This window comes from Diabrotica undecimpunctata, chromosome 9 (genome assembly GCF_040954645.1).
Source record: "Diabrotica undecimpunctata isolate CICGRU chromosome 9, icDiaUnde3, whole genome shotgun sequence".
NCBI classification, from domain to species: Eukaryota; Metazoa; Arthropoda; class Insecta; order Coleoptera; family Chrysomelidae; genus Diabrotica; species Diabrotica undecimpunctata.
The window spans coordinates 102,632,025-102,658,465 of record NC_092811.1 but is presented as its reverse complement, the minus strand read 5'-3'; the positions used below and the strand labels follow the sequence as shown (position 1 = coordinate 102,658,465).

At 32.3% G+C, this 26,441-nt stretch overlaps 1 protein-coding gene across 1 annotated transcript in view; it reads left to right on the top strand.

Moving 5' to 3' along the window:
• The window catches only part of Ada3 (transcriptional adaptor 3), a 46,053-nt gene that overhangs the window by 363 nt on the left and 19,249 nt on the right, over positions 1-26,441 (top strand). The window contains exons 2-5 of the mRNA XM_072543936.1: positions 3,687-3,856; positions 3,919-4,056; positions 13,944-14,113; positions 20,377-20,495. Coding sequence (XP_072400037.1) covers positions 3,687-3,856; positions 3,919-4,056; positions 13,944-14,113; positions 20,377-20,495 — 597 coding nt within the window. The remainder of the gene's footprint in view (positions 1-3,686; positions 3,857-3,918; positions 4,057-13,943; positions 14,114-20,376; positions 20,496-26,441) is intronic.

The window sequence follows — 26,441 nt, the reverse complement described above, 5'->3', positions numbered from 1 at the left end:
AGCTCTGACAATCTGACCTAATATGAGGGTTCAGTTGGCTATTTTATATTATAATATACATCTCAATTTTCTCATGTATTCTTTATATTCACCTTAGAGTCCATGAAATGAATATTTTTAACACGATTTTAATGTTATGCTATAATTGTAGGACCATTCACATTGTTGCTCCTCTGTTTCTAATTCTGTAGTACCATAAACATACCAATTGCCAACCTTAATTCTTTCCCCCTTGTTTTCCAGTTGTCTAAGGAAGTTAACTTCCAATTGTTCAGATATTTTTATTTTAAACCTGTGTTCCTTTTGCTTCTGTTGTCATTGTCAAGTACTTGTATGCTGTTGTATCCATACAATTATTAAATTTTCCTAGTAAGTATTCATTTTCATTTTTTCCTGAATTGATCTCAACTATTTTTTGCTTCTAGCTTTTATTGTAAACACCTAAAATATGTTAAATATTTTTTAGAAAACATTCATAAAAGAATGGTAAAAGAATAAAAAATACTTCCAAAAGTAATCTTTTATATGATAAGTTTGATTGTTGGCTCTTTATCAACTGCTTCTTTATTGTAATTTAAAGTTTTTGTTCAATAATTATGATTTATTGATTTATCATTTCAGTCATCTAAATTCAAAACCTGACATGTCCATTAAAACGAATTTGAAGTAAACCTGATAAAACTTGTAGAAACTTCATTTCTGTTGGAAATAACCTGCATTAATGTATATTATTTTTGTTTGGTTATTTCTACACCTAATAAATGGCACTCATAAATCTCTTACATTGAAGTTTTTTTTAAAATGAAATTTAAATTTGGACAGGTAGTTTTTCATGTTATTGACTTGGTCATGTCATGTTTTGACCACAATGTCTTGCTTAAAATAGCAGGAATCAGAAAAACTACAGCTTTTTAATATTTGTTTATAAACAAACATATATGTGGTCATGGGCATGTACCAATAACATGAAAAAATATTTCAATATTGTTCAATATTGAAATGGAAGTGTTTTCCAAATAGAATTTTTCAGTTTTGTTATCGTCTGCTTCTCCCTCCCTTAACATCTTGCAATGTTAGGCTACCAGCTTCATTTGTCGTAATGCTGTAGATTTTCTTCAAAGGCTTTCTTGAAAAAGGATAATGTTTCATTGTTTTGCCAAGAGTCTCTGTAGTGCTTTGTAATCCATGTACTTTGGTTCTTTATACTGTTCTTTTTATCTGGTTTCAATGATAGAACCATCATCACACCATATGTAGTTTCTGTCCCCCTTCTTAGCAAATATTTATTAGTACAGAGATTGTCATTATAGCACTCCCTCTTTTTGAGTTTTTGAACTTATGTGCCATTGGCTAGTGACTTCATAATAAACTTAATGTTAGTTTTCTGGCCAAGAGCAGTGTTATTGTCTCTCGACAATACAATGCTCCATTGTACTCCCCCCCCCCCACACCCAACCCCCCAACCTGTAGACTTTACTCCATTTTTTTAAATAATTTTTTCAATTTGGCAAAAAGTATGTCTGGTGGAATACATGAATATCTTACAACTGAAAAAAATCAACTTTTTCTATGCTTGAGGATTCAAATTAAATAGCCACTTGAATAATATTCCTACGGTTGTGGAGTTTTTTTTTGAGCGCCACATCCGTCACAGAAGTGTCTAACAATTTTTACATTGCTACTAAATTCAAATGTTGTGAGGATATGGTATAGAGCTGGCTCTATTTCATTAGATCATTAAAACCCCTCTAATGATTCAGTTCTTTCCATACATATGATCTAACTGTAGATGGATTCAATTTTCCAGTGGAACTTCCATTTTTGGTAGTAGAAGTTTTTTTGGCAACCAAAGCTGAATGTCACTCTGCCATCTTGGTTTCCTCTTAGAAGCCAATAAAAACATTTAAATGCCGATAAACCATTATCTAATTTTTTGTGAGCCCATCTAGGGCTTTTTTTAGTTTGTCTTTAAATTGCAGATACATGGAACATAAGTCAGTTTTTGGAGTATTAAAATCAACATTATATTGTCATGTAAAAAAGTATCTGAAAATTGATTCCACATTGACAGTGATATTATGATGGCCATCAATGTTTCTAAGTGTTTTCATCTCTGCTGTTTCTAACATCCTTTTTGTCTTCTCTGCGATAGGTTGTGTTTTCGTAAATTCTGCCACTGTTTCGGAATTTCTGCCTTTCATTTCTTTCCTGATATTTTTATTTCTCCATATTGTTTCATTCAGCTCTGCGGCTGAATCAAGAAAGCAGAACCTGTGGCTCTATTCACTTGATCTTCTACTTCAGTTTCGAGCTTTTGGTAGCTAGATAATGTGATGTCTAGATATTTAAACTCCATCACTTGTTCTATTATCTGACCTTTCAGCTCCAATTTACATCTTAGTAAATTTGCTGTTATAACCATGCATTTTGTCTTTTTTGGGGAAATTAACATGTTAAATTTTCTGGTGGTTATATTTATTTGGTGCTGCATATGTTGTAAATCATCTTTACTTTGAGAGAGTAGTATTGTGTATCCTTTTTTAGTTCTTACTTTTTTATTATTTTATCCATAATCAGGTTGAACAATAGAGGACTCAGGGAATCTCTGTGTCTTATCTCATTACCAGTTTCAATAGGGCTAGTTAGTTCTTTTTCTACTTTTACTTGTATTGTGTTGTTTTGGTAGATATTTTCGATTGTTTTGATTATTGATCTAACAGATTATACTGTTTGGAGGCAGGGATTAATATATAAATTGGACTGTATTATCTCCTGCAGAAAGATGATCAATCTAATTGACAACATGCTGACAAACAAACCTTCCATGTCATAATGGGAAAGAATATGAGCAGACAGATTCCTTACATTTTACAGAAACTTAGAAACTACAGAAAACACTCTAATTGATGATCTATCTATCATCAGTGAATACTTTAAGAATTGAGATTGGATTGAGATTATTGAGATTAAGATTATAACCAAGTATTACTCAGACAAAAGTATCAACTTTTCGTCTCAACAATATCCTTATCCACCAAGCTTAAGACGGGCTCCTGGTCAGATATATCCGGTGACAGAATACTGTACACGGGTGTGGTTACACTACAAGCATATCCACCTGATTGACACTCAGCTAAACCACAAACATAACAGGCACAAGGGGAAGTCTAGTGGTGACACTGATTTATGCCAAAATGAGAGAACATAGGTTACAATGGTTCATTTATGTTTAACATTGAAATATTAATCACCCAGTATGAAGAATTGCTGATTTGTAAGTTCCTGGAAGGAGTAGGACAGGAAGACCTGAGGGAGACACTTAGAAAGGACATGTCTATGAAAGGGGACTGCTATTGGTATGACAAAAGATAAAAACTTATGGTAGCTATGTAGTTAGGGAAGCTGACCTCCATAGGTATTAAGGCAAATAGAATGAAGATGATCTCAACCCCTTGTGTGTTTTTATTATATGTTGGTTTAGAGTTTCAAGTGAAAATTTTTGAAAATCCAGGATAGTCCAATTTATCCAAGTTCCATGTTATGAAAATATGAATCCCAGCTGGATTTAATGTATGTTTCTCACTGTAGGTTTATTATTTGTATTATTATAATTCCATTAATTGTTTTTACAAAACAAAACAGTTAATATAAAAAAGAAACAAGAAAAAATATTTTTTGTATTCCAGTTTTGGCAAAGTCTGGAGAAGATGGTATATCAATGGTGGATCTAGACATGTTGCAGCAAGATTTAGAGAAGCTTCTGTCAACTAGCGCTGTTCGAATTAGATACTTACTTGCTGAAATAGGAGAAATCGACAAAAATTGTGAGAGTCCTGAAAAAAAGACACAAGTGAAAGTAAGTTAAGAATATTACACACAGAACTAACATGTTATTTATACTATAATTTCATCTTTCAGACTACTATTAAACGAAAACATATAGATGAAAAACCTAAGTTTAAGGATTTTAAGGTTACACTACCAAAGAACAATTCTGACAAATTTTGGGCTTCCATTGAACCTTTTTGTGCATCTGTCACTAAGGATGATATGTCAGTAAGTAGCTATTTTAATATTTTTATATACTAAAAATTTTGCACAGGTAATAGAAGGAAAACTTATTTTTGGGAAAAAATTTCTCAGTAATGAAATTTTTGTATGATTCAACCCTTTATCTGGTATCTTAAACCATTTACCACATAGTTTGTTTTTGATTCTCGGAAAGAAAGAAATCCATGTTGCCAAGTTAGGACTGTATGTAGGATGGTCTACCAAATTGATGTTTTTTACCTTCAAATACTGATATGTTATATGAGCCGTCTCAGAGCTGGCATTGTCCTGATGCAAGAGAATGTTCAGTGGTTTTTGCAGAGTGAATCAATCTTTTCTGGCAAACAAATGGTTGTATACCATTCTGCATTGACATTTCTACCATTCTCCAAAGAAATAGTGACATTTAAAAAAAAAATAACCATTTCTTTGCCAATGTTGTGAGTGTGGACTACTTTTATTGGTTTTGGCTTTGGCTTGAAACTCCATACCATTAATTGGGTTTTTGTTTTGAGCTTATAGCAATATATCCATATTTTAGCACCAGTCATAATGTTCCATCCCAAATTTGAAGTGTCTCTGTTGAATTATTTGAGTGTAACACAACACCTGCCTTCTTACGGGCAGTCAAATTATGAGGAATTCAACAACTGCACATCTTTGGCACAGCCAAGTGGTTAGACAAAATTGTATGTGACTATACCCAATGATGCATGAGTCTGATGATAGGTAACATCTCAGTTTGCTTTAATCATGCTACACACAGAATCAATGTTTTCCGGGACAACAGTTGTGGCCGAGTGGCCTTCATGGAATTTATCATGTGCTTTCTGCATCCATGCTTGAATTCTTCAAGCCATATGTGAACAGGTAGTGGGTCTGGTGCTTTATCATGAAAACCAAAGTTTCCATGATAAAGCCATGAAAAAAAAGTCAATCGACAAATTTAAATTCATGTACAATCATCACATGAAAATTTTCAGGGACTTCCATTCTTCCATAAAATTGATTGTTTTATTATTTTTTTACTGCTTAAAGGTGAGTGGATTTTCAACCCGTCAATGTTTTTAAGTATGTACCATAAGTAATGTCAAAATTGATGAAAACCATATTTATGAAGTGGACTTGTGCAAGATGGATCTGTGCAGAACTTTTAGTGCATGCCTCCTATAAAGAAAAACTAGAAGAATTATTCAAGAGGAAGTAAAGTTATAATAGAACCTTAGATATACTTTGGTTTTAGTTGTTTTGACAGGCTAAAGTAGCATCTGTTAGCAGGGAGGATTCATCTCTGGCTTTTGTTATTTATATAATTTTTTGTATTGACAAAGGAGCCAATATTATATGAATTTTTGAACAGCTTCGGTGGTCTGTCCATGTATACTTAAGTTCTGCATATGTCTTTTGTTTGTATTACCATATATTTTGTGTTCTGGATTTTATTACCGTAAATTGGGGTGAAATTCATCACTCTAAAATTATTAATTTAAAAATATGATAGTAAATTGTAAAATTCACTACATATTTTTTACTAATATGATTCAACAAGATCTATATTAAATATTTCTTCATAAAAAATATTTTGTTGAATAAGATTTTGACTAAAAAATGCAAACAACTGGATGAACAATTTCATACCCTGAATGGGGCCAAATTGACCACCCCTTTTAATGTGAATGAAAACAGCATAATATGTAATGCCGGCCGATCATATTCGCTCCACGTTATAAATATTTTTCAAAAAATGTAAGCATTCTGAAAAATGTATACTGGGGCGAAATTGATCATTGCAATTTAAACCACAATTTGCTTTTCTACAGATTTATTTTATTCACAAAAAAAAACAAAAATATGCTAATACGTCCTAAATTAGGTTTCACAAACAAAAGTTATTAACACGTTAGACGCCATGAGAAGCAAGTGTGCATCTCAGTGACTGAACTTACTGACGCCATGAGAAGCAACTTTGCATCTCATACCATTAGTGTATTTCAGGCTACGTGGTACATCCGCGCTTCACAGTACCCATTCATTTATTTGGAATACAGTTTCTCAGTGGCCCGGTGAACTCTTTTATAGATTTAGCCTGTATTTTTAGGATACTAGTGTCTAGCAATAAAACAATATGTTATTATGTAGCTTGAAACTAAGTTTTATTTATATATAACGCAAACAACTATTTTTATTGCCAAAGATCAGATTCCTTAAAAATTAGCAATACATGTTTCTAGTTAAGAAATAAATGAAAAAAATAATATTTGCTCATATAAAAATGTCTATAGATTACATGAATGAACCTCGCAAAAACGTGTGATACAATAAAATTTATTGCACTGAATGCACCTGAAACGAGAAAAGGGAGTTTTAGTCTGTGCAAATTTTCTACCATTATCTGCTGAATTTTTTGCGTAACATGTGACACATCTTCTTCTGGCCGAACTTTACATTTCCTCCATATGGTGACCTTCACGAGCATGTGGCATATGTTGCTCTGGATTAGTTAGTCTAGTGAAATCTACCAGTTGAAAAACCAACTCTTCATTGAAAGATGTGATGGACACGTTACTGTTGGTTACTTTTTGGTAAATTATATAGGCATTGACAATAGCTGACCCTAGAAGAAGCTCAATTGCTATTTTACGATGCCATTTCACTGATTTTCGTAATGCTGTAGAGTAAGACTTTAGTTGGTCGCATATATCTATAAATCCTTTGCTCTTATTGTAGTCGACAACAGAAACTGGCTTTTCAACAATTCCTCCCCTTTGATGGTCATCTACCATTTCAGCAGTATGCATTGTACTCAGCATAAGCACTTCGCGTTTGTCCTTCCACTTAGTTACTACTACACCTGTGTTACTCTCCATCCCAATAATCTCCCCTTTCTTTAATTTTGCACCTGTCACTTCTTTAGGATTAAGTTTCCTGTTTTGCCTCAAAGTTCCCACCAAATTTGTATTTTTGTTTAGCAACCTATGTGCTAATGTAACGCTAGTATAAAAATTGTCTGTGTATATGTATATAGTACATCCAACATCTAATAAGTTATTAGCTAAATTAAACACAACACTATCCGGAACTGACATATTTTCAGTTTTATCATTACCACAATAAATTTGTAGATTATAAGTATAACCTCCATCCAAACAGAGTTTGTATATCTTCACTCCGAATTTATGTCTCTTGTTTTTGATATACTGCCGAAATGACAGTCGGCCCCTAAAGGGAACTATAGTTTCATCAATGCAGAGTTCTTCCCCCGGCACTACCACTCTCTGAAAATTTGATACCAATTTCTCCAATAGGGGTGATAGTTTATACAGTCGAAGTCCTTTATCAATATTTTCATTGTCACTAAAATGTAAATTGGCAAGTAATAATTCAAACCGATTACGCGACATAAGACACTTTACTTTGCTTTCGTATAATGGATTTTTTGACCAATATGAACACAATTTTGGCAATCTTTGCAATCCCATCCAGACAAGAATGGCCAAAAATGCCTTTATTTCTTCCCACTTATGAATTATAGCTTTTGGACCGTGGCCATCTATATTCATCTTTTGATGTGCATATCGATTAGTTTCTTGCACAATCCAATCAATAATGTTGTCATCCACAAATAGTTGAATACATCTCAAAAAAGTCGGCTTTGATACCCGAGTCTTGAACACTGAATGTAATGTTTTTCAAGTTCTGACCATCTACCATGTTCCATAACAAGGGCTGGTTATGATCAACATCAATGGTATCGTCTACTATTCTTAAGTTTTGCGATGTTAAAGGTAAATCTTGTAAATTACCTTGCATTTTTTGTCTCTTGCTCTCCGGAACACCTTGATTTGACGAAGAACTACTTATTTCGTCATCAGTATTTAATTCAAAATTTTTATCACGAACACTGTCATCAATCTCCTCGTTTGAAAAAAACTCTTCCACCAGCTTTTGCAAACGCTTTTGCTCCATTTCATATGACATATTGAAAACTGATAATTACTGACTATTAAAAAAAACTAAACCAAAGAGCCATATTCATAAACTAATATTTTCTAAAAATTGTAATCATATGACACAGGTCATGAAAAGTAAACTTTAATATGCTTCAACCAAAGAATGACAAAGTTGGGCTAGTACTGCAATGCAGAACACTAAAAAAACAATTTTAAACATCTTTGAACATATGTATATTAAGTTTAAAGTGATATTCTACATCTCCATTACTTACATCAACCTGTTTTTTAAACATATAAGCTATTTCTGTTGAATTAAGGAATTCAGGATAGGGCAAAATGGCTATAATATCACTTACTCCAACTGAAAATTTATTATGTTCGATCAGTTTGAAAGCCTTTTTTACTTCATCCGTAGATTTATATCCTACTACGTCTAGGTCCTTTTCATTCGCTTTTTGAATTTTAGCAACATAGCGATAGTATTGCTTCATCCTTCTTCCTCCCAGTACCTTTAATAACAGAAAAACTCCTTCTTTGGTGTCATCCTTGTTTTAGGCAAAATATTCAACTCCATTATTATTGTCAGACTCATATGCTCGGCTTTAGTTTGATTCGCTTAATATTTCGTCTGGATGGTCAGCTGAATATCTTTCATTCTCCTTTAGATAATGTACCAAAAGGTTTTTGTACCAAAAACTTTCTCAGGGGAGAAAGGATAAATTCCGTTGGCTGCAAAGGAGGAAACAATAATTCCTTTTATAGCGCTGTTTTTGTTTTTTATCCATGTGCTTTTTTATCTATTGTGGTTAATGTGAAGTGACAGTTTTTCCAATCACTAAGAGTTTCCCTCCAAGCCATCTGAAAGTGAAAATGCGTTGTTTTTGACCAAACATATAAGGCCCACATTGTTTTATTCGCATAAAGATATCACCGCATCGGTAAAATGTGAGGAAAGGTTATCTCTCATGATGATCTTTCGCCCTTCAAGATTTCTTATTTCCGGGATTATCTTGTAAATTGGTCTCGTCGTAATTGAATATGTTATTAGGTGGAATATTTTCTAATTTTCTACGCAGATTCTCGAAGTAGACAACTAAAGTTTCTTTTGAAATATTAGCTCTAGGTCTTTTAATATCAGTTGCTACTTTTTGGGTTATTTCTCCTTTATAATGTAATGAATATACCCAGTCAGTTCCAGGTAAAATATTTTTGGAACTAGGCACTTGTAGACCCTGTGCATCCAAAACACTTTTGGCTAAATATTTTATATTTCGCAAGTCAAGGAGAAATCCCCACTCGCCGCATATTGCAGCACGCTGTATAATGGTTTTTTCTTCGTTCGCGGAAAATACAGTCTGCCCACCATTTTTTCTTCCATGTCGGCGATTATAGCGGTTATTAAGGACTCCATAAGAAATTTTATATTCTTCGGTAGCGCGACGTAAGGACCATCCTTCCTCAAGAACTTTCTGGGTGGCATTTTCCACCCTTACTTTTTCATAGTCCTTATATGGACGAGCACCAAGTTTTCTTATATAACTTCAAACCATTTTTTTCTGAAAAGAAGCACTAATTTAAGATTTCTTCGGAAAAAATGTTATCAAATTCGCCCCCGGTGTAGATTAATCCCCTCTGGATATAAAACATGAGCCGTTTCAAGAAGAAAACCATTTAGGATGTCACAATATTTCGCACTATCAACAGTACCATTAACTATACAGAGAGGTGTAGCACCACGCTGAGATATTGCTCCCCAAACCATTATTTTAGTGGGAAATTTGGAAATTTGAACGGAACATTTTCTCTTGATAGGACTTTTAGATGATTTGCACCAAGCTGGAAACAACTTTCATCAGATATAAAGACATTATTAAAATTGTCTTCTCACAAACGTTGACAAAAATCTATTCTTCGTTGCCTTTGCAGAGGAGGTAAATTGTTTCCGCGAATCTTACGCGGTCTACCCGAAACGTCTATGTCTCATATCTATGAGACCATTTTTTATCCTCTTTATTGTCTCATACACTGCATTTTTTCCGAGTTCAGTCAATTGCACTAATTTTTTAACGTTTCGGACACCCTTTCTATACAAATATTCCACTACTTTTCTATTTTCTACTTGTGACATTATTTCACAAATCTTAAGTCTGTTTACAAACAACAATATTTGACAGATGGTGTTGTCATGCGATCTTGTCCATAACCTACTATCGGCACAACCTACTTGATGTATTACTTTTGTTTTAAAATGTTACAAAAAGAAAATCTATTAAAATTAGGAAAAATATAAAATTCCGGATACTTTCTATACGGACATTACATTTATTTTGACTTTTTCAACTAAAATTGTAGTTTTGTTCTGTCTTGTTTAAAGAGGCTGCTGCTCTTTTCATGCTAGTTAGTACATACAGTGTAGGTAAAACTTTATGGTCGGTGTGGTAAAATTTAACAGGATATCTAACGCAGATATAAAATCATATTTTCAGCGAACAGACAAAGATAACAATCATATTTCCCCTTGGTCTCCCCTCCATATTTCTTATTGCTGGCCATTGCCCAGTAGTAAGACGATTAGTTCCGATTAGTTTCGATTAGTTCCGATTAGTTCCGATATGAGATCTCTGGTTCCGATCCTAAGAAACTAGAGGTGGGTCGTTGACATTTTTATCGGAACCGTTTTTCGTAAACTGTAACTAGTTGATTGTTTATCAGTAGTTTCAAATAAACTAGTACACAAAAAACATATTAGCTATTATATTGAAAGAAACTAACGAAGGATATATTTATTATAACTTAAAAAATAAATTAAACAATACAAATAGTACTTACATTTACATGACACATTATTAAATAGCGAATCGTCTAAATTGACATTTAAAACATACGTTTTTCCACTTTTCTTGTTGTTTCTTCTTTTGTTTAAAATTAAACCAGATTTTGAACATGTGTTCACAATGAACAGATTTTGTTACAATACTACAATATTTTATGAATATAGTGGTTAAGTTAGGATATACATGGCGATGGTTTTTCCACCACTGTAATGGACAGTTCCAATCACCGTTCGAAATTTTTTGTGGGTAATATCATCAGACAAATACATGTCGACTTCTTTTATATCTCTAGATACAGGTGTATGTTTAGATGAGTCATGTCTAATAAATTCATCAAAAATACACCATGGACTTAAGTCATCTTTATCAGTTTCTTTTTCTTGTACTGGTTGATTTTCACTAGTACAATCTTCTTTTTCTTTTTTTATAGAAGTAACCAGCTTCTTAACTCTTTCTTTTGTTTTTTATAACTAGGTATTCTGATTAATGAATGAGTTTCGATTTACGATTGATCTGCATTTTCGATTTCAAATCTTTATTGATAGTTCGTCAAAGGATTTATTTATTGTAAATATTCAATTATGAATTATTTTTCTTAGTCAAAATTATTGACCTAGTATAAGAATAATATTTTATTTTAAAAAAATGCGCATTTGTAGAAGATGCAGCTTTTATGGTCCACTTTCTGAATATTGCAATGATTGAAACTTCTCCTGACGCATTTCTGTCCGTTTCGACTACTTCTACTACAAGTACTGACATACTGCCACCGCGACCCAAGCGTCAAAAGGTGATGGATACTTCCATTAATAAAAATATTAGTTTAGAACAAAAGAAACAAATAGATATGGATTTAATAAACCTATGCAAAGACTCGTTTCATCCGTTTTCCATAGTTGAAGAACGAGCTTTTAAAAAGTTTGCAGGGTGGATTCCTGGATATAAACCACCAACAAGAAAAACTTGTTCATTGCGTCAGGCTCATTACTTCAGGAATGTTATACCAAAACTAAGCAAATTATTAGATCACAAGTTGTTAAAGAAGTAGAAAATATCTGTATTACTACTGACCTTTGGACATATGGAGTAACTGAGTTACATCGCATTAACAGGACAATATTTAACCGAAAATTTAGAATTTAAAACGATTTTATGAGGCTGCTGCCATTTTTCTGGAAACCATAATTCAGAAAAGATCGCTTTTGAAATTAGTGAAATTATTTCACTAATTTCAAATTTCAGTTTCTAAAAAAACACATTTCAAAAAAAGTACCTTATCTTTTGAAAGGCTTTTAAAGTATCAATTACAACATAACAAAGTTCCCAAACGGCCAATCCAAGACGTGGAAACTAGGTAGAACTTCATCTATTACATGTTAAAAAGAATGACCGAGTTAGAAGAGGCAATCCGTTCCACTTTTGTATTAGTTAATACAGACTTAGACTTGGACCAAATCTAAATAATGAAGACTGGATTATTTGTTTTCAATTTTCCCAAATTTTACGGCCTTAAGAAATAACAAGTACAATGAGTGGCCAAAAATACTTGAAGGGTAGTTCAGTGATTGTTATGGTACGCTGCCTTCAAGAATCTTGCAATAAAATTTTAGCAAACGGTAACCTTACATCCATAGTATCCGACGTAGTACAATTACTAATATCGGGTTTAGCGAAAAGTATTGTAAATGTGAACACATGTTCAAAATCTGGTTTTAATTTTAAATAAAAGAAGAACACGGTTAACAAGAAGTAAAGTAGAAAAACTTACGTTTTTAAATGTCAATTTAGACGATTCGCGATTTAATAATAACGTGTAATGTAAATGTAAGTACGATTTACTATTTGTATTGTTTAGTTTATTTTTCAAGTTATAATAAATATATCCTTGATTAGTTTCTTTCACTTCAATAAATATATAAATAAACGATAATAGCCATTATGTTTGTTTATGTAGGTACTCTCTTACTTGAAACTACTGTTAAACAATCATAGTTATTGTTTACGAAAATCGGTTTAGTTGCGTTAAGAGCGTAGGCGCAAAATTTCAGGCCAATGCTTTTTAAATGTATTCATTTTTTTCGAATCCTGAGAAAACTAACAAATATTTTTGAAAAATTTAAACGCAGAATGAAAGGTGACATTATTGCCGAGGGCCGAAATAAACAAAAAGTTTTTTTGAATGAGATACTTAAAATTCAAAATCACACTAAATTTTCTCTTTTTTCGCCTCTGTAACTTATTAAAATAAACATTATAGAAGTTTTCAGAGACTTTCGGCCCTCGGTAATAATGTATTCTTTCATTCTGCGTTTAAATTTTTCAAAAATATTTATTAGTTTTCTCAGGATTCGAAAAAAAAAAGAATGCCCACCTCTACTCATTCGTTACCTGTGTTCTACTTTGATTCGGTGCTTTGACTACGCGACATGAGACGTTGCCAAATAATTTCGTATGAAGGTTTTTTATTGTGGTTTGATATTTCAATTTATTATTTTTATTGCGAATAAGGCACAACGTGACTTTAAAATAAGCTTATTTTGATGTTTAGATTTCCAATTCGGAAATCGTACTTAAAATACGAAACATTAATAAATTTTATTTACATAAAACGATTTCCGAAGTGGAAATCAAAATGTTAAATTAAACTTATTGAAAAGAAAAATTGTGGCAAATTTAAAATAAAAAACAGTAAGCTGCCATTTAAATCAATTCGCCCAAATTTGATTATCTTAGAATGTTGTTAAAATGCTAAAAAGACAACAGGTCAAATAAAACCAATAAGTTTGGCAATGTTGAACTTCTCCTCTTTTCTTAGTTCCACTAATGCTATTTCGACGATATAATGGGCTGACCTAATATACCTCTCTCTTTTTAAATAGGTGTTTCTCACTCCATCTCACGTAAGATACATACCGACCAGAAAGTTTTACCTACACTGTATATAAACTCTTTTGTACCCACATGTCTTAATTTTTGCTTTGATATTTTTTTTATATCTATGTGATTTATTATATATCCATTAAAAATAAATAGGTTAGGTAATTTTTATTTTTGTATTGTGATATATTCCGTAAAAGTATGTTACTAATTCAAAATAAATTGTTAGTTTTTAGAATCACTCATTCAAGAATACTCTCGACCAGTTGATTGTAAAATTCCGGATACAGATGAACATTATTCTAATTCTTGGTCAGACGATAGCATTAGTGAGGATTCAAATCCAGCAAAGAGAAAGAATTCTGTCACAAATGGGATTAGGAAAAATGGATTACAATCGTGAGTTTTTTAAGATCTCCCCATTCTATCTAGGAAGCAAATTATCTTAAATATATTTTTAACACTATATATTAATTATTGTTCCAGTTGTTCAACAATTTACAAAAGTCATATAGAGTTTTTGTTTATATTTCAGTATCTAATGTATAATTTAAATCTATTATCTTCTCTGTACAACAGATATATTGTTAATTGCGTAACTCCACACGAGACCTCTGTTAAACTTTGTAAATTTCTGATATTTCAAATAGACACTTCTAATTTTTATTTAATGCTATCTCCCATTGAGCACAAAAAAAGAGTTTTTGTGGTGATTTAAAATGTCGTATTTATGTAATATAATATGTATAGAATGTATGTGGAATTCTATTCTATGTTCTTTTCTCATTTTGAAAGGTATCTGTGTATTTATTTAGTTTAAAGTGACGATCAGCAGAACATAGTTACCATATAAGCTTGTTAATACAGTAATATATAAATCCCCAGATCAACAGACTCAAAATCATATAGTCTACATATTATCTACGAAAAACAGATTAGCTAAAGAAAAAAAGAAGACGAAAGAAAGGAAAAGAAGAAATGACTCGACTTGTCAGTGAGCGTGACGTCACTCGAATACCTGAGCAGGTGCAAACATCAAAGGATGCCGCTTTTTCCCACGGTCGGTAAAATTTTCCCAGCCCCAAGCGACGCAACATCTACTGTGTCGAGCACTACGACAGCTTATATGTAGCAGTAAAGAACGAAAGCTTATATGTAGCAGTGTATAAAATATTGGGTTCCCTGTCAAGCAGTGGACGTTCAATTAGTGAATAGAAGAAGGTAACATGAGACGAAAAACAGATTAGCTAAAGAAAAGAAGAAGACGAAAAAAAGTAAAAGAAGAACTCGACTTGTCAGTGAGCGTGGCGTCACTCGAACACCTGAACAGGTGCAAACATCAAAGGATGCCGCTTTTTCCCACGGTCGGTAAAATTTTCCCAGCCCCAAGCGACGCAACATCTACTGTGTCGAGCACTACGACAGCTTATATGTAGCAGTAAAGAACGAAAGCTTATATGTAGCAGTGTATAAAATATTGGGTTCCCTGTCAAGCAGTGGACGTTCAATTAGTGAATAGAAGAAGGTAACATGAGACGAAAAACAGATTAGCTAAAGAAAAGAAGAAGACGAAAAAAAGTAAAAGAAGAACTCGACTTGTCAGTGAGCGTGGCGTCACTCGAACACCTGAACAGGTGCAAACATCAAAGGATGCCGCTTTTTCCCACGGTCGGTAAAATTTTCCCAGCCCCAAGCGACGCAACATCTACATTGATTCAAGACATGAGTCAAACATATCAGACTTCAGAAGTTCTAATGCTAACAGAGGCGGATGTGCTGACATGGAGTCATATTAAACGTCCAAACGACCAATCCCAAAAATAATTAAATATGACTTATAAATTAAATATGTGATAGATTCTATCGTTACTTGTTGGAATTCATTTTATGTAACAATAAAACCTGAAAACTTTTGTTTTCAAAACTTTCACAAATTCCATAGATTTTAATAAAGATAGCTTAAGGCCTTTATTTTGAATGTGAAGAATTTCGTCATTAAAAGAATGATTATGGTGTAGAAGGTGAAGTTCGTACGTAGAATCTGTTTTTCTATTATTGAAAGCCCTTTTATGTTCTGCTATACGTTTGGTAAATGTTCTATGAGTTTGACCGATGTAAGTTTTTGGGCAGTCACCACATTTAAGTTTGTATACACCACTGTGTAAGTGCTTTTTCTTTTGGCTGTTGTTGTTCTTAATATTTGCCTAAGTTGTTGTTCGTTCTAAAAGCTGGTTTTCTTCCTTTCTTTTTTATGTGTTTGGCTATTTTTGTTGATATACAAGCATATTATACATGATATATTATATATACACAAGATGTCAGATGCCTAAAGGCATCTGGCAGTGTAAATAAACATTTAGATCATGCTTATTCGTATTCGAAAATCTAAAACGCAAATCCAGAGGGTTAAATAAAAACCTTTTAAAAAATTTTTTATGATACACACAGGGGATAAACAATGCTACATATACAGTACCAAAAGGATTGGTAGAATTAATTAAATTGGCAGTGAATATCCCTCAGAATCACTTATATACAGGGTGGTCCTTAAGTAATTGTACAAACGAAAACCGTAAATTCTACACTTTAAAATATTACGATTTAAGCCAAATTGCTTTAATAAAATGTTGATATTAAGAAAGATACAGGGTGTTAAAGTGCAAATTTAAAATTCTATTTTTCGCTATAACTTTCATGTTTGTAAAGATTTATGCATAAAAATTTACAACTGGATACTTTTAAATATGAGAAATTATAATTTGATGCACACTTTGATGTAGCTGATAGAGGGCGCCACATATGCCACATATGTGGCATAAATTTGCATTTAACTTTTTTGCTGTTTGAGTTACCTGTATTTTTGATAAAAAATATTAAAGATACATTATTTTAACAAAAAAAATGTATACTTCTTAATAACCTCAAAACTTAACAGTTTTCGTGATAATCGCATTTTAGAAATCAGCTGCATAATTCTGATTTAAGGCAATTACTCCAAGCAACGAAGGAAAAATGGACAAAAACATTAATAAATCTAAATTTTGGTATAAAATACATTTGCCTAAAGTCAATAGTTAACGAAATATTAAATCAAATAAATATATCAGCAGGATAATTAATAATACGATTTGACAAAAACAGAATAATAGGGATTTTACATCAAACATTTTACGTTTTATGTTAAATTAAAGTCATAATCAAAACATTTTGTTTACAAATCAAATTAAGAAATAGTTAAACTAAATAACATAACTTTTTGTCAACGTAAGTGTTCGATATGTCCACCATTTTCTTTAATTCATTTGTCAATATATTACATAAAAGATCGTCTCATGTTAAATAGCATCACTGGTTCTAAAGAAACTGCTGCAGTATTTATTTCTTCCCATAGTTGGTTGCGAATGTTTATGGGATTCTTATAGACAGGTTGTTTTAATACGCCCCATACACCAAAATCAAGCGGATTAAATTCTGGGCTACGTGGTGGCTATAATGTATAATGGATGAATATATTCTTTTTAATACATATCCAAACCTTATGGTATATTATGGAACTACATCTTATTTGTGGCAGAGGTTAAACTGTGATGTATTTAATTCATTGGTTACTTATATAAACACAATAACCTATAGATGTTATTCCTTATTTATATGATTACGTTACAGCTTACGAGTAACTATAATTACATCTCGAACAAATGGTCTATTATGATTAACTAACGAACTAATAATATGCTGAACTAAATTACCTGTGTGTTTATTATATTTATAACAATATCGGTTATTAGGCCAACGATGACGTTTTTGTAAAAATGCTGAGTCGTTAAGGTTAGATTGGTAGCAAAAGTATTATGAAACAAGACACATATGTGTTATTCAATACCTGGGCTTTAGTTTCTAATTGTCCTAATAAAAATGGTTAAATAATTTACGTAATGAATGATAAGTATTCTTTTGGGATTTTTTATAAATTAAATAATTATATGTTATAATTATAAATAATTATATCAATATCTCACCACATTGCAAAGGAATATGACTGCCACGAAAAATCCAACGTTCAGAACAGTTATATTTAAGTATGTTTTTACTGCCTTCTCTCTAGAATGTGGTGATGTACCATCTTACATAAACCACGTATTTTGGGTTTTCAGCATTTTACAATAGGGAAAAAGTAATACAACTCCAGTAGGTATAGAAACTTAAGAAGAGATATAAAAGAGAAAATGTAAACATAATGACGGCCAACGTCTGAATACGGACACGGCACCTAAAAAAGAAGATGAAGAATATTTTCATAAGACATTTAGCAGCCATAACAAAAATTTTGTAATATTACATTATCATCTTTGAGTTGTTGTAATAAGAATAAACTGTGAATTATGCTTATCTACAGGTATTTAGTGCTTCACCGCACAAATATTACAACTAAGAATGATTACGCAGCTGACTTATAAAATGTGAATATCTCGAAAACGGTTAAATTTTAAGGTTATCAACAAGTATACCTTTTCCTTGTAAAAATAATTTATCTTTAATATTTTATAACACAAATAGAGCTAACTTTAAGAGCAAAAAAGTTAAGCGCAAATCTATGCCACACATATGGCATATGTGGCGCCCTCTATCAGTTACATTAAAGTTTGTATAAAATTCTAATTTATCCTGCTTTAAAGCATCCAATTATAAATTTTTGTCCAAAAATATTTACAAACATAAAAGTTATAGCGAAAAATAGAATTTTAAATTTCCACTTTAACACCCTGTATCTTTCTTAATATCAACATTTTATTAAAGCAAGTTGGCTTAAATCGTAATATTTTAAAGTGTAGAATTTACGGTTTTCGTTTGTACAATTACTTAGGGACCACCCTGTATAACATAGGACTATGCCAAGTAAATGCTCTATCGTACAATCTGTTTACCATTGCGTTAGAAAAAGTTATGAGAGACGGGAGTAAATTTAAGTGGTACGATATACATGCTGATAATTCGTGATAATTTGAAGAATCCGAGCTGAAAGAGTTGGAGCTTTTACACATATCAGAAATGCCGTGAAAAACATCTGACTTTGGTTGATTTATAGCTCATAATTTAAAACTATTGGACCAGGACCATGTATCAATGGGTCCAAGTGATCAGAGGATGAAAATAGTGATTTCGACAATTTTTCTAACTCAAATTAATTTTTTTCAACATAATTTTTTGGTTCTCGAGAATTTTCCATCACTAGGCATTCTGTCACGATATGCTGGAGTGTTTGCCTCTTCACACCGCAGTCACATTCCGGGGAAGAAGCTTTTTGCCCTATTTAAAAAGAGAGTCTGCACAGCATCTATGTACCGTCCTGACTCTATTCAGAGTACTCCACGCTTTTCGAAGCAGATCGAAACCTGGAGCCTTGCTCATTGGTACAATATTGATATAAAGCAATCCCCAATTATTTGGAATATTGGAATACTTGTTTCGGAGGTGGTAAATCGACAGTTCATCAGATTGCAACACTGAAACAAATTATAGAAAAAACACTGGAAGATGGCATTGATAGTCATCACATATTTATAGACTATAAAGCAGCCTAAGACTCTGTGAATAGAAGAGAAATGTTCAAAGCAATGAACGAGTTAGAAATACCAAATCAGTTGGTAAATTTAACAAAAATAACTCGTGAAAAAGTTGAATGTAGAGTACGAATTCAGGGGTAACTGTCTGAAATCACAACCATTGGTGCATATAATAAATATAATAAATATATCATATAATAAATCAGTGCAAATCCTTGCCTGATGATATCAATATTGTTTGGAGAACGGAAAACGCTGTACAAGAGGCGTATGTAGCATTAAAAGAATCAGCTACAAAACGAAGGATATGAAAATAAGCACGCAACCACAAAACCACTTGTTATAGAAAACGACGTCAGCGAAGTAGTGAACGAATTTGTATACCTGGAAGCGCTTGTTAACACTGAAAATAATACTACCGCAGAGATAAATTTGGGCCAAATATCCTCCTTAAATCCACAATTATAACGAGAAATACAAAAATAAAACTCTATAGAACAATAATATGTCCAGTCCTAACATATGACTCAAAGACCTGGACTCTAACAAAAAGTAATGAAAACATGTTAGTATGTTCGAAAGAAAAGTACTAAGGCGAATCTATGGAGCAGTGAATGACAATGGAATGTTGAGAAGACGATACAACTTCGAACTTTATAGATATACCAGGAACCAGATATCGTAAAACATATTAGGATAGGACGTCTGAGGTGGATAGGGCATGTAATGCGGATGGAACAAAATGACCCAGCTAGAAAAACGTTTCTCGATAGACCCATTAGTCAAAGAAGAAGAGGAAGACCCAGAACAAGGTTCTTGATAACATCGATGAAGACATATGGATAGGGACGACTGAAGAGAAATTCTTGAGGGAGCTAGCAGTGTTGTAAAGCCAGAATGACAATGATTAAATGGTATATGCCTTAGCAAATAAGAACTAATTTTTATATATTAGAGTAAAATTTTATTCAAATATAATAATTGTTTGTTTATCAATATTTTTTAATTTGCACATATTTTCTTAACATAGATTTATACGAATATATATTTATATATTATTAACTCATACGTATATTATAATAACTAAATATTTTTTAGACTGGTTGAAACATTTTCTATATCTCCAACACAAAAACTATTAGCCCAATTACTGGAAGAGAGGGTTCCACATTATCCAAGAAACGGACTAAATGGTATTAAAATGAACCAGTTAAAAGGTATATTTCTTGTTTTAATTATATATTTGATTCTGAGCAATGGAGAAAAATCCTAATTTTAGACTGACCTAGAGTAGAGTGGAAAAATTTAAATATTTTGGGAGAATATTTTAGACACGTCTGTAAAAAATCATCAAAATTTATAAAACACTGCTGAATTTGTCAAAAATGTCGATTTAAATCTAATTACAAACTAAGTCTCACTAATAGAACCAAACAAAATGTTTATACCACAAAAAAAGTGCAAATATTTTTAGCCCACCTGTATATTAATAGCATAAATTTCGAAATAACAGAGTAATTTTTTTAAAATTTAGTTCTCTTAATTATAGTTTTGAAAACTCTAACCTGATCTGAACTCTGAACTGATGCGAGGTACTTTACATAAGGGAACTGAAGCTGGATTTAAGAAGATCGGTTTTGCAGGGTGTTATATTTTCTCAACACTACTATATGGAATGGAGGTGTGGACCCTGAACCTTTTATACCGCTGATAAAAATGTTATTGTCGATTTTACCATCATGTTATAAATCCAATATAAATGCGTTTTAGATACCACATTTTTCTATGAGTGCATCTGAGTACTATTAACGTAGTCACCACTCTATACAACCAAGCAGTGTTAAAACTTCTATTCCCGGGTTTCCGATAAATTCTTGATGATAACTATGGACTACCTAAGCTGTGACGTCAGAATGGGCGGGGATTTTAAAAACCTTTCGAAACATTTCTAATTTGTGTGTATTTGTCAAGGCAAAAAGTGCATTCTTGACTATGAGCTTTGTGTTCAAGAGTCATGACCTCACCCTAGAAACAAATAAGGCCCCTTAAATGTTACGTTTACTCAGTGCTTCGGTACGGAGTAGAAACGTGGACATTGAAGGCGGAAACTCTATCAAAACTTCAGGCTTTTGAGCTATGGTTATACAGAAGGATCCTGAAGATGCCATGGACAGACAAAGTCACCAATAAAGAAGTACTGCGGAGGATGAACACAACCGCTGATTTGCTCAACATCGTAAAGGGCCGTAAGCTGCAGTACTTGTGACATATAATGAGAAATCAAGGCAGATACGAGCTACTCCAATGCATTTTACAAGGTAAAATTAAAGGAAAACGGACCCCAGGACGAAGAAGAATATCCTGGCTTGCTAACCTGGTATAGAAAGACCTCAACACAGCTATTCCGTATAGCAACCAACAAAGTCATCATAACCAGAATGATCGCCAACTTTCGGAACGGACAGGCACCCTAAAACAAGAATTGTATTTGTCCCATAAGAAGTTGGAAATATTGGTTTTTTTAATTGTTTGAAGAATAAATAAGAACTTTTGGTTATGAACATTGTAACGAAATATTTTTGTCTACCACATGGGGTATTATTATAAGGGGTAAAAAATTGGGGACAAAAATTATTGGAGCGGAGATAGAGCAATCAAAATAATCGATACTTGTGCGAACGGCACTCAGGGTTTGTTTGGAGAGCTGGGGTCGTGGATAAGTAAATGGCAAGGGGTCGGATTGGGGCAACTATAAAAAACGAAACAAAGGGGTACTAACGTGAATCTCTTGGGACAAACAAAACAAAAGGAAACAAGAAATACCTCTAGCAATTTAAAAAGGACGCAAGGTGCCAAATTATAACCATTACAATAGCTAGTTGTAACTATTGAAATAATTATTAAACATAAAAAATATATCTTCTCAAATGAAACTAAAAAAACGGGTTAGAGAGTTAGTCAAGATAAACAAACAAAATGGTTTACAAAAAATTAAACATTTATTGTGTCTCACCACAAACAGTTACACAATTACAGATAGTACAAAAAATACTATATTAGTTACAGAGATTCATACCAAAATAATAAAGAAAACTTACATGTGTTCTATTCATTTACCAGCTCGGGAGATACTACAAAAACTTACAAATGTTACTGAGCTATAAATTGTGGCAAATAAAAAAATTATTGCAAATAAAAAATTATCTTTTTAAATAATGAAAGCAATTATTATTATTTTTTTAAAAATGTCTATCTTGACTTTAAAATTTAAACACAAAAAGTTACCTTAAACTTCACTAAATTTCACTCTGTATGTCTGGGGTCGGGAACTGGAATTATACTGGGGGCAGATCCGGGATGATGACCAGGGATAAGAAGATGAGGGCGGAAGCCAGCACCGGCTGGAACACAAACCTTAAAAACTTGTCTCCTTCAAAGACTGGAACAGGCACAGCACAATGGCAACATGAGGCCATCTTCAAAAACTGTTGTAAAACTGCTCAATACCAAGCATCCAACTGCTACTGTCACTTCATACTACATTTCCATGACAAGAAAAGGAAAACGAAAAGATTTCGAATTTGAAAATAAATTCGGACTCCACCAAAACTAAACACGCCTTGATCAGCGGCCGGCTTTACCGAGAGTGAACAATTCTCTTGCCGTCAAAAACTTCTCAGCGATCTCAATTAACGTTTATTTGAAACGCAGAATATTTATAGCGGTTTCGATCAAAGAAAAATATCAAAGAAATATAAACAACTCTAAAAATGGTTTATTTTACTCGGTGACGCTAAGATGAATTGGAAGAATTCGGTGTTTTAATACGTACGAATGGGAAATTAAATACACTAAGATTATTCTTTGATATTTTAACAAATACGAGGGGATTTCAATACATATCCAAAGAATTTTCAAATGCTACAACATTCATTCAATTAAAGTTTTAATCAAACAATAATATAACATTAAAATAATAATCAAAAGTCCTTATTTATTCTTAAAACAATTAAAAAAACAATATTTCCAACTTCTTATGGGACAAATACACACAAGTTAGAAATGTTTGGAAATGTTTTTAAAATTCCCCCCCCCCCCCCCCCCATTGTGATGTCAGACTTAGGTAGTCCATTCATAAAATTGTAGGAATAAAATGAATATGAATGAATGAATAAATTGACAGGATAAGTAATAATATAGGTAGGCGGTAGTTGATTGCCTGAATTAAATATGTAAGCAGTTATGTTTATGGATTATACTGATGTAGCATAATACCAGAATAGCAAAAAAGAAGAAATAAAACTTGATGTATAGTACATCCACTAATAATTTTCCAACATAAACATGTCTCATTCTGGTATCAAAGAGACCGCCTTTCAAATCAAGGTTGCCAGACATATTTCCTAAAATTCCTAAGGTTATATTTAAAAAATATTCTCTATTCTCTATTCGTTATTATTCAATTGCTAGTCAACGAACGACACTCTTAAAAAATAATATAAACATATTCTCAAAAAATATATATATATATAGATCTAGCGGTTAATGTGGGCCCCGTACTAAAACGGTATTATACTAACTCCAGGAGAATATACACCGTGTATATTATTATCTGGGTAGCGCTTTATGTAGACTCCGACCAACATGTAGGATTAAATGAACTCCGTAATAGGGTAAAACACTTTTGGGATCCGTATGTATTCTTCCCCGTACACAACTAAACTCCTCCGATGTTGCCAATAATTTGATTAGTCGTAGATTTTTAAATTTTATAGCAGGTACGTTTTGGAACTTGAAATTTATTTAAATATCAATCAATTTATTCATTCTGAAATTTCACAAATACTTGGTTAATGTAGTTAAATATTTTATGGTGGTAATTTATATTACTTGCTTTAATTATTTTTAAACTTAAGTTAGTGTCTGTTATAAGCTTGGAAAAGGCAATTTTTATGTATTAGTATTTTTTTAATGCATTGACACTGAAAAATTTATTATATAAATGTACGTTCCGATGTTTCGATTGCTACGTTTTATGATGTACAATATTTGTTTCATAAAGTAGTAAAATTTAAATTATAATAATTTGTAAATCAATCTTAAAATTACAATTTTTTACTGTCTAATTTCAATATTTCAATTTTTAAATGTAGGGAATTCAATATCTTACTATAATACTTTAGTATGTAACTTGTAACAGATACTAAAATAATAAGTAGGCATAACACCTAATTTCGCTTTAACTATAAATGTATCGTATAACGTAACGTAGCAATCAATAGTGAATCATTACTCAGATAAAATATTTCGGTGACTTTATGGTAATTTGATTATAGCCAACATATCTATTACAATTATTACATATAATATGTTCGGTTGTTTTAAAAAATACTTTGTCGCTTGTAAATTTTGTATCTTTCGTGATCAGGCATACGAGTATTTTATTTTTAATTTAGAAGTAAATGTATATATAATATTCTTTTTTCTGTCACTTATTTTAAATATGGTTCACTTATATTCTTCTTGCTTATTTATTTTTATTCGTAATACTTATAACGTACGTAATAACGTACCCGTTGTTGCAAAAAGCAACAACGGGTACGAAAGATATCAGGTATCAGGGGTGGTATTTGTCAATCTAAATGCCGCCTACGACACATTAAATTAGAGGACATTTCTCCAAATACTGTATGACAAACTGTAAACATCGTTTTATCCGCGTATATCTACAGAACAGAAGATTTTTCGTATCATTCAATGGTAATATGGAGAACGCAGACAAACGGTCTCGCTTGGCGTAGCGTAATGGCACCTACACTGTATTACATTTACACAAATGATCAACAGATACCAGTAGATACTAGGATTTTCATGTAGACCATACATTGCACAACCAAAAACTTTTGTTGCTGGAGTGGAGAAAAATCTAATAGATGCCTTAAATATAATAAAAATGAACTACGATTTAATTTTAAGCCAAACCCCGAAAATCTTAGGAACGCTCCTTCAATTTTCCCAACACAGGCGCTTTCACAAAACTGAACATCCAATAGTGTGATGAAATCCTTGAACTCTGAATTTCCTATAAATACCTTGTAGATAGTTTATATCGCACGTTGTCAATCACAGAATCTTGTTTAAAACTAAAAGGCAAACTAAGGACCAGAAATAGTATGCTCCGCAAGCTTGTCAGCTAAAAATGGGGCGCACATCCTTTCACCCTTAAAACGTAAATGCTTGCACTTTTCTTCTTGCTTAACTGTCTTTTTCCTTTTATTCCGATATACTCTGTACGAGTACTAGAAACCAATTCGTTAAGGATTTTTGCTTAGTTGAGGAGATATGTTGTGGAATGCAATTTTTAGATTCCCCATGTCTCTAATAACAGTTTTATCAACGTCTGTTTTTCCTTGCAATTCTTAGAAGGCACAGATTAAAGCAAAATACTGAATTTGGTTTCAAAAATTAGTTTACGTTTTTTAACCAAGTTTGACATCTTGGCGTCTATGCATGTGTCCGATCTACCTTAAGCGATTTATTTTCCTAAACAATATATTTATAAGAGCTTTCTTTATTTAGTATGTGTTCTTATTCTATACGGATTTGTAGCAATATGATAATGAGGTTAAAAAAGTTTTCTTATTATTTTTCTTTCAAATATTCGGAGTTCTTCCTTATTTGTTTTAGTCATTGTCCATGATTCGCATTCATGTATTAAAACAGGTCTTAAGTGAATTATGCTCTGTATTGAATTGCTTTCTTCTGTTGATTCGCTTGTATTTGGTTTTTATTTTGTTGATTTCAAGTAAAACATTTTTCGTGCTCTCTTCACTTTGTTGAAGATGTCGTTTGCGGAGAGAGTTTCTTATAAGATTAATATCATTAGCAGATGCTAGGACTGCTTTGTACCTTGAGCCATTAATGAATTGCATTTTAAATAGACGTTATTTCTATTTTGGTAAGCTCTTCATTAAATTTTTGAATATTTGAATCGAGAATCTGTATTTTATTCAACTGTTTTAAAACACAGAGTTTCTTGGCGAGTATCTTCATCTCTGTTTTTTTTTGTTTAGCGTATCATTATTTTTCTTCCTATGCCGTCCCCATTAACGGAGGTTGGCGACCACATTTCTAAAAGTATCTCTGTCTTTTGCAACGTGGAA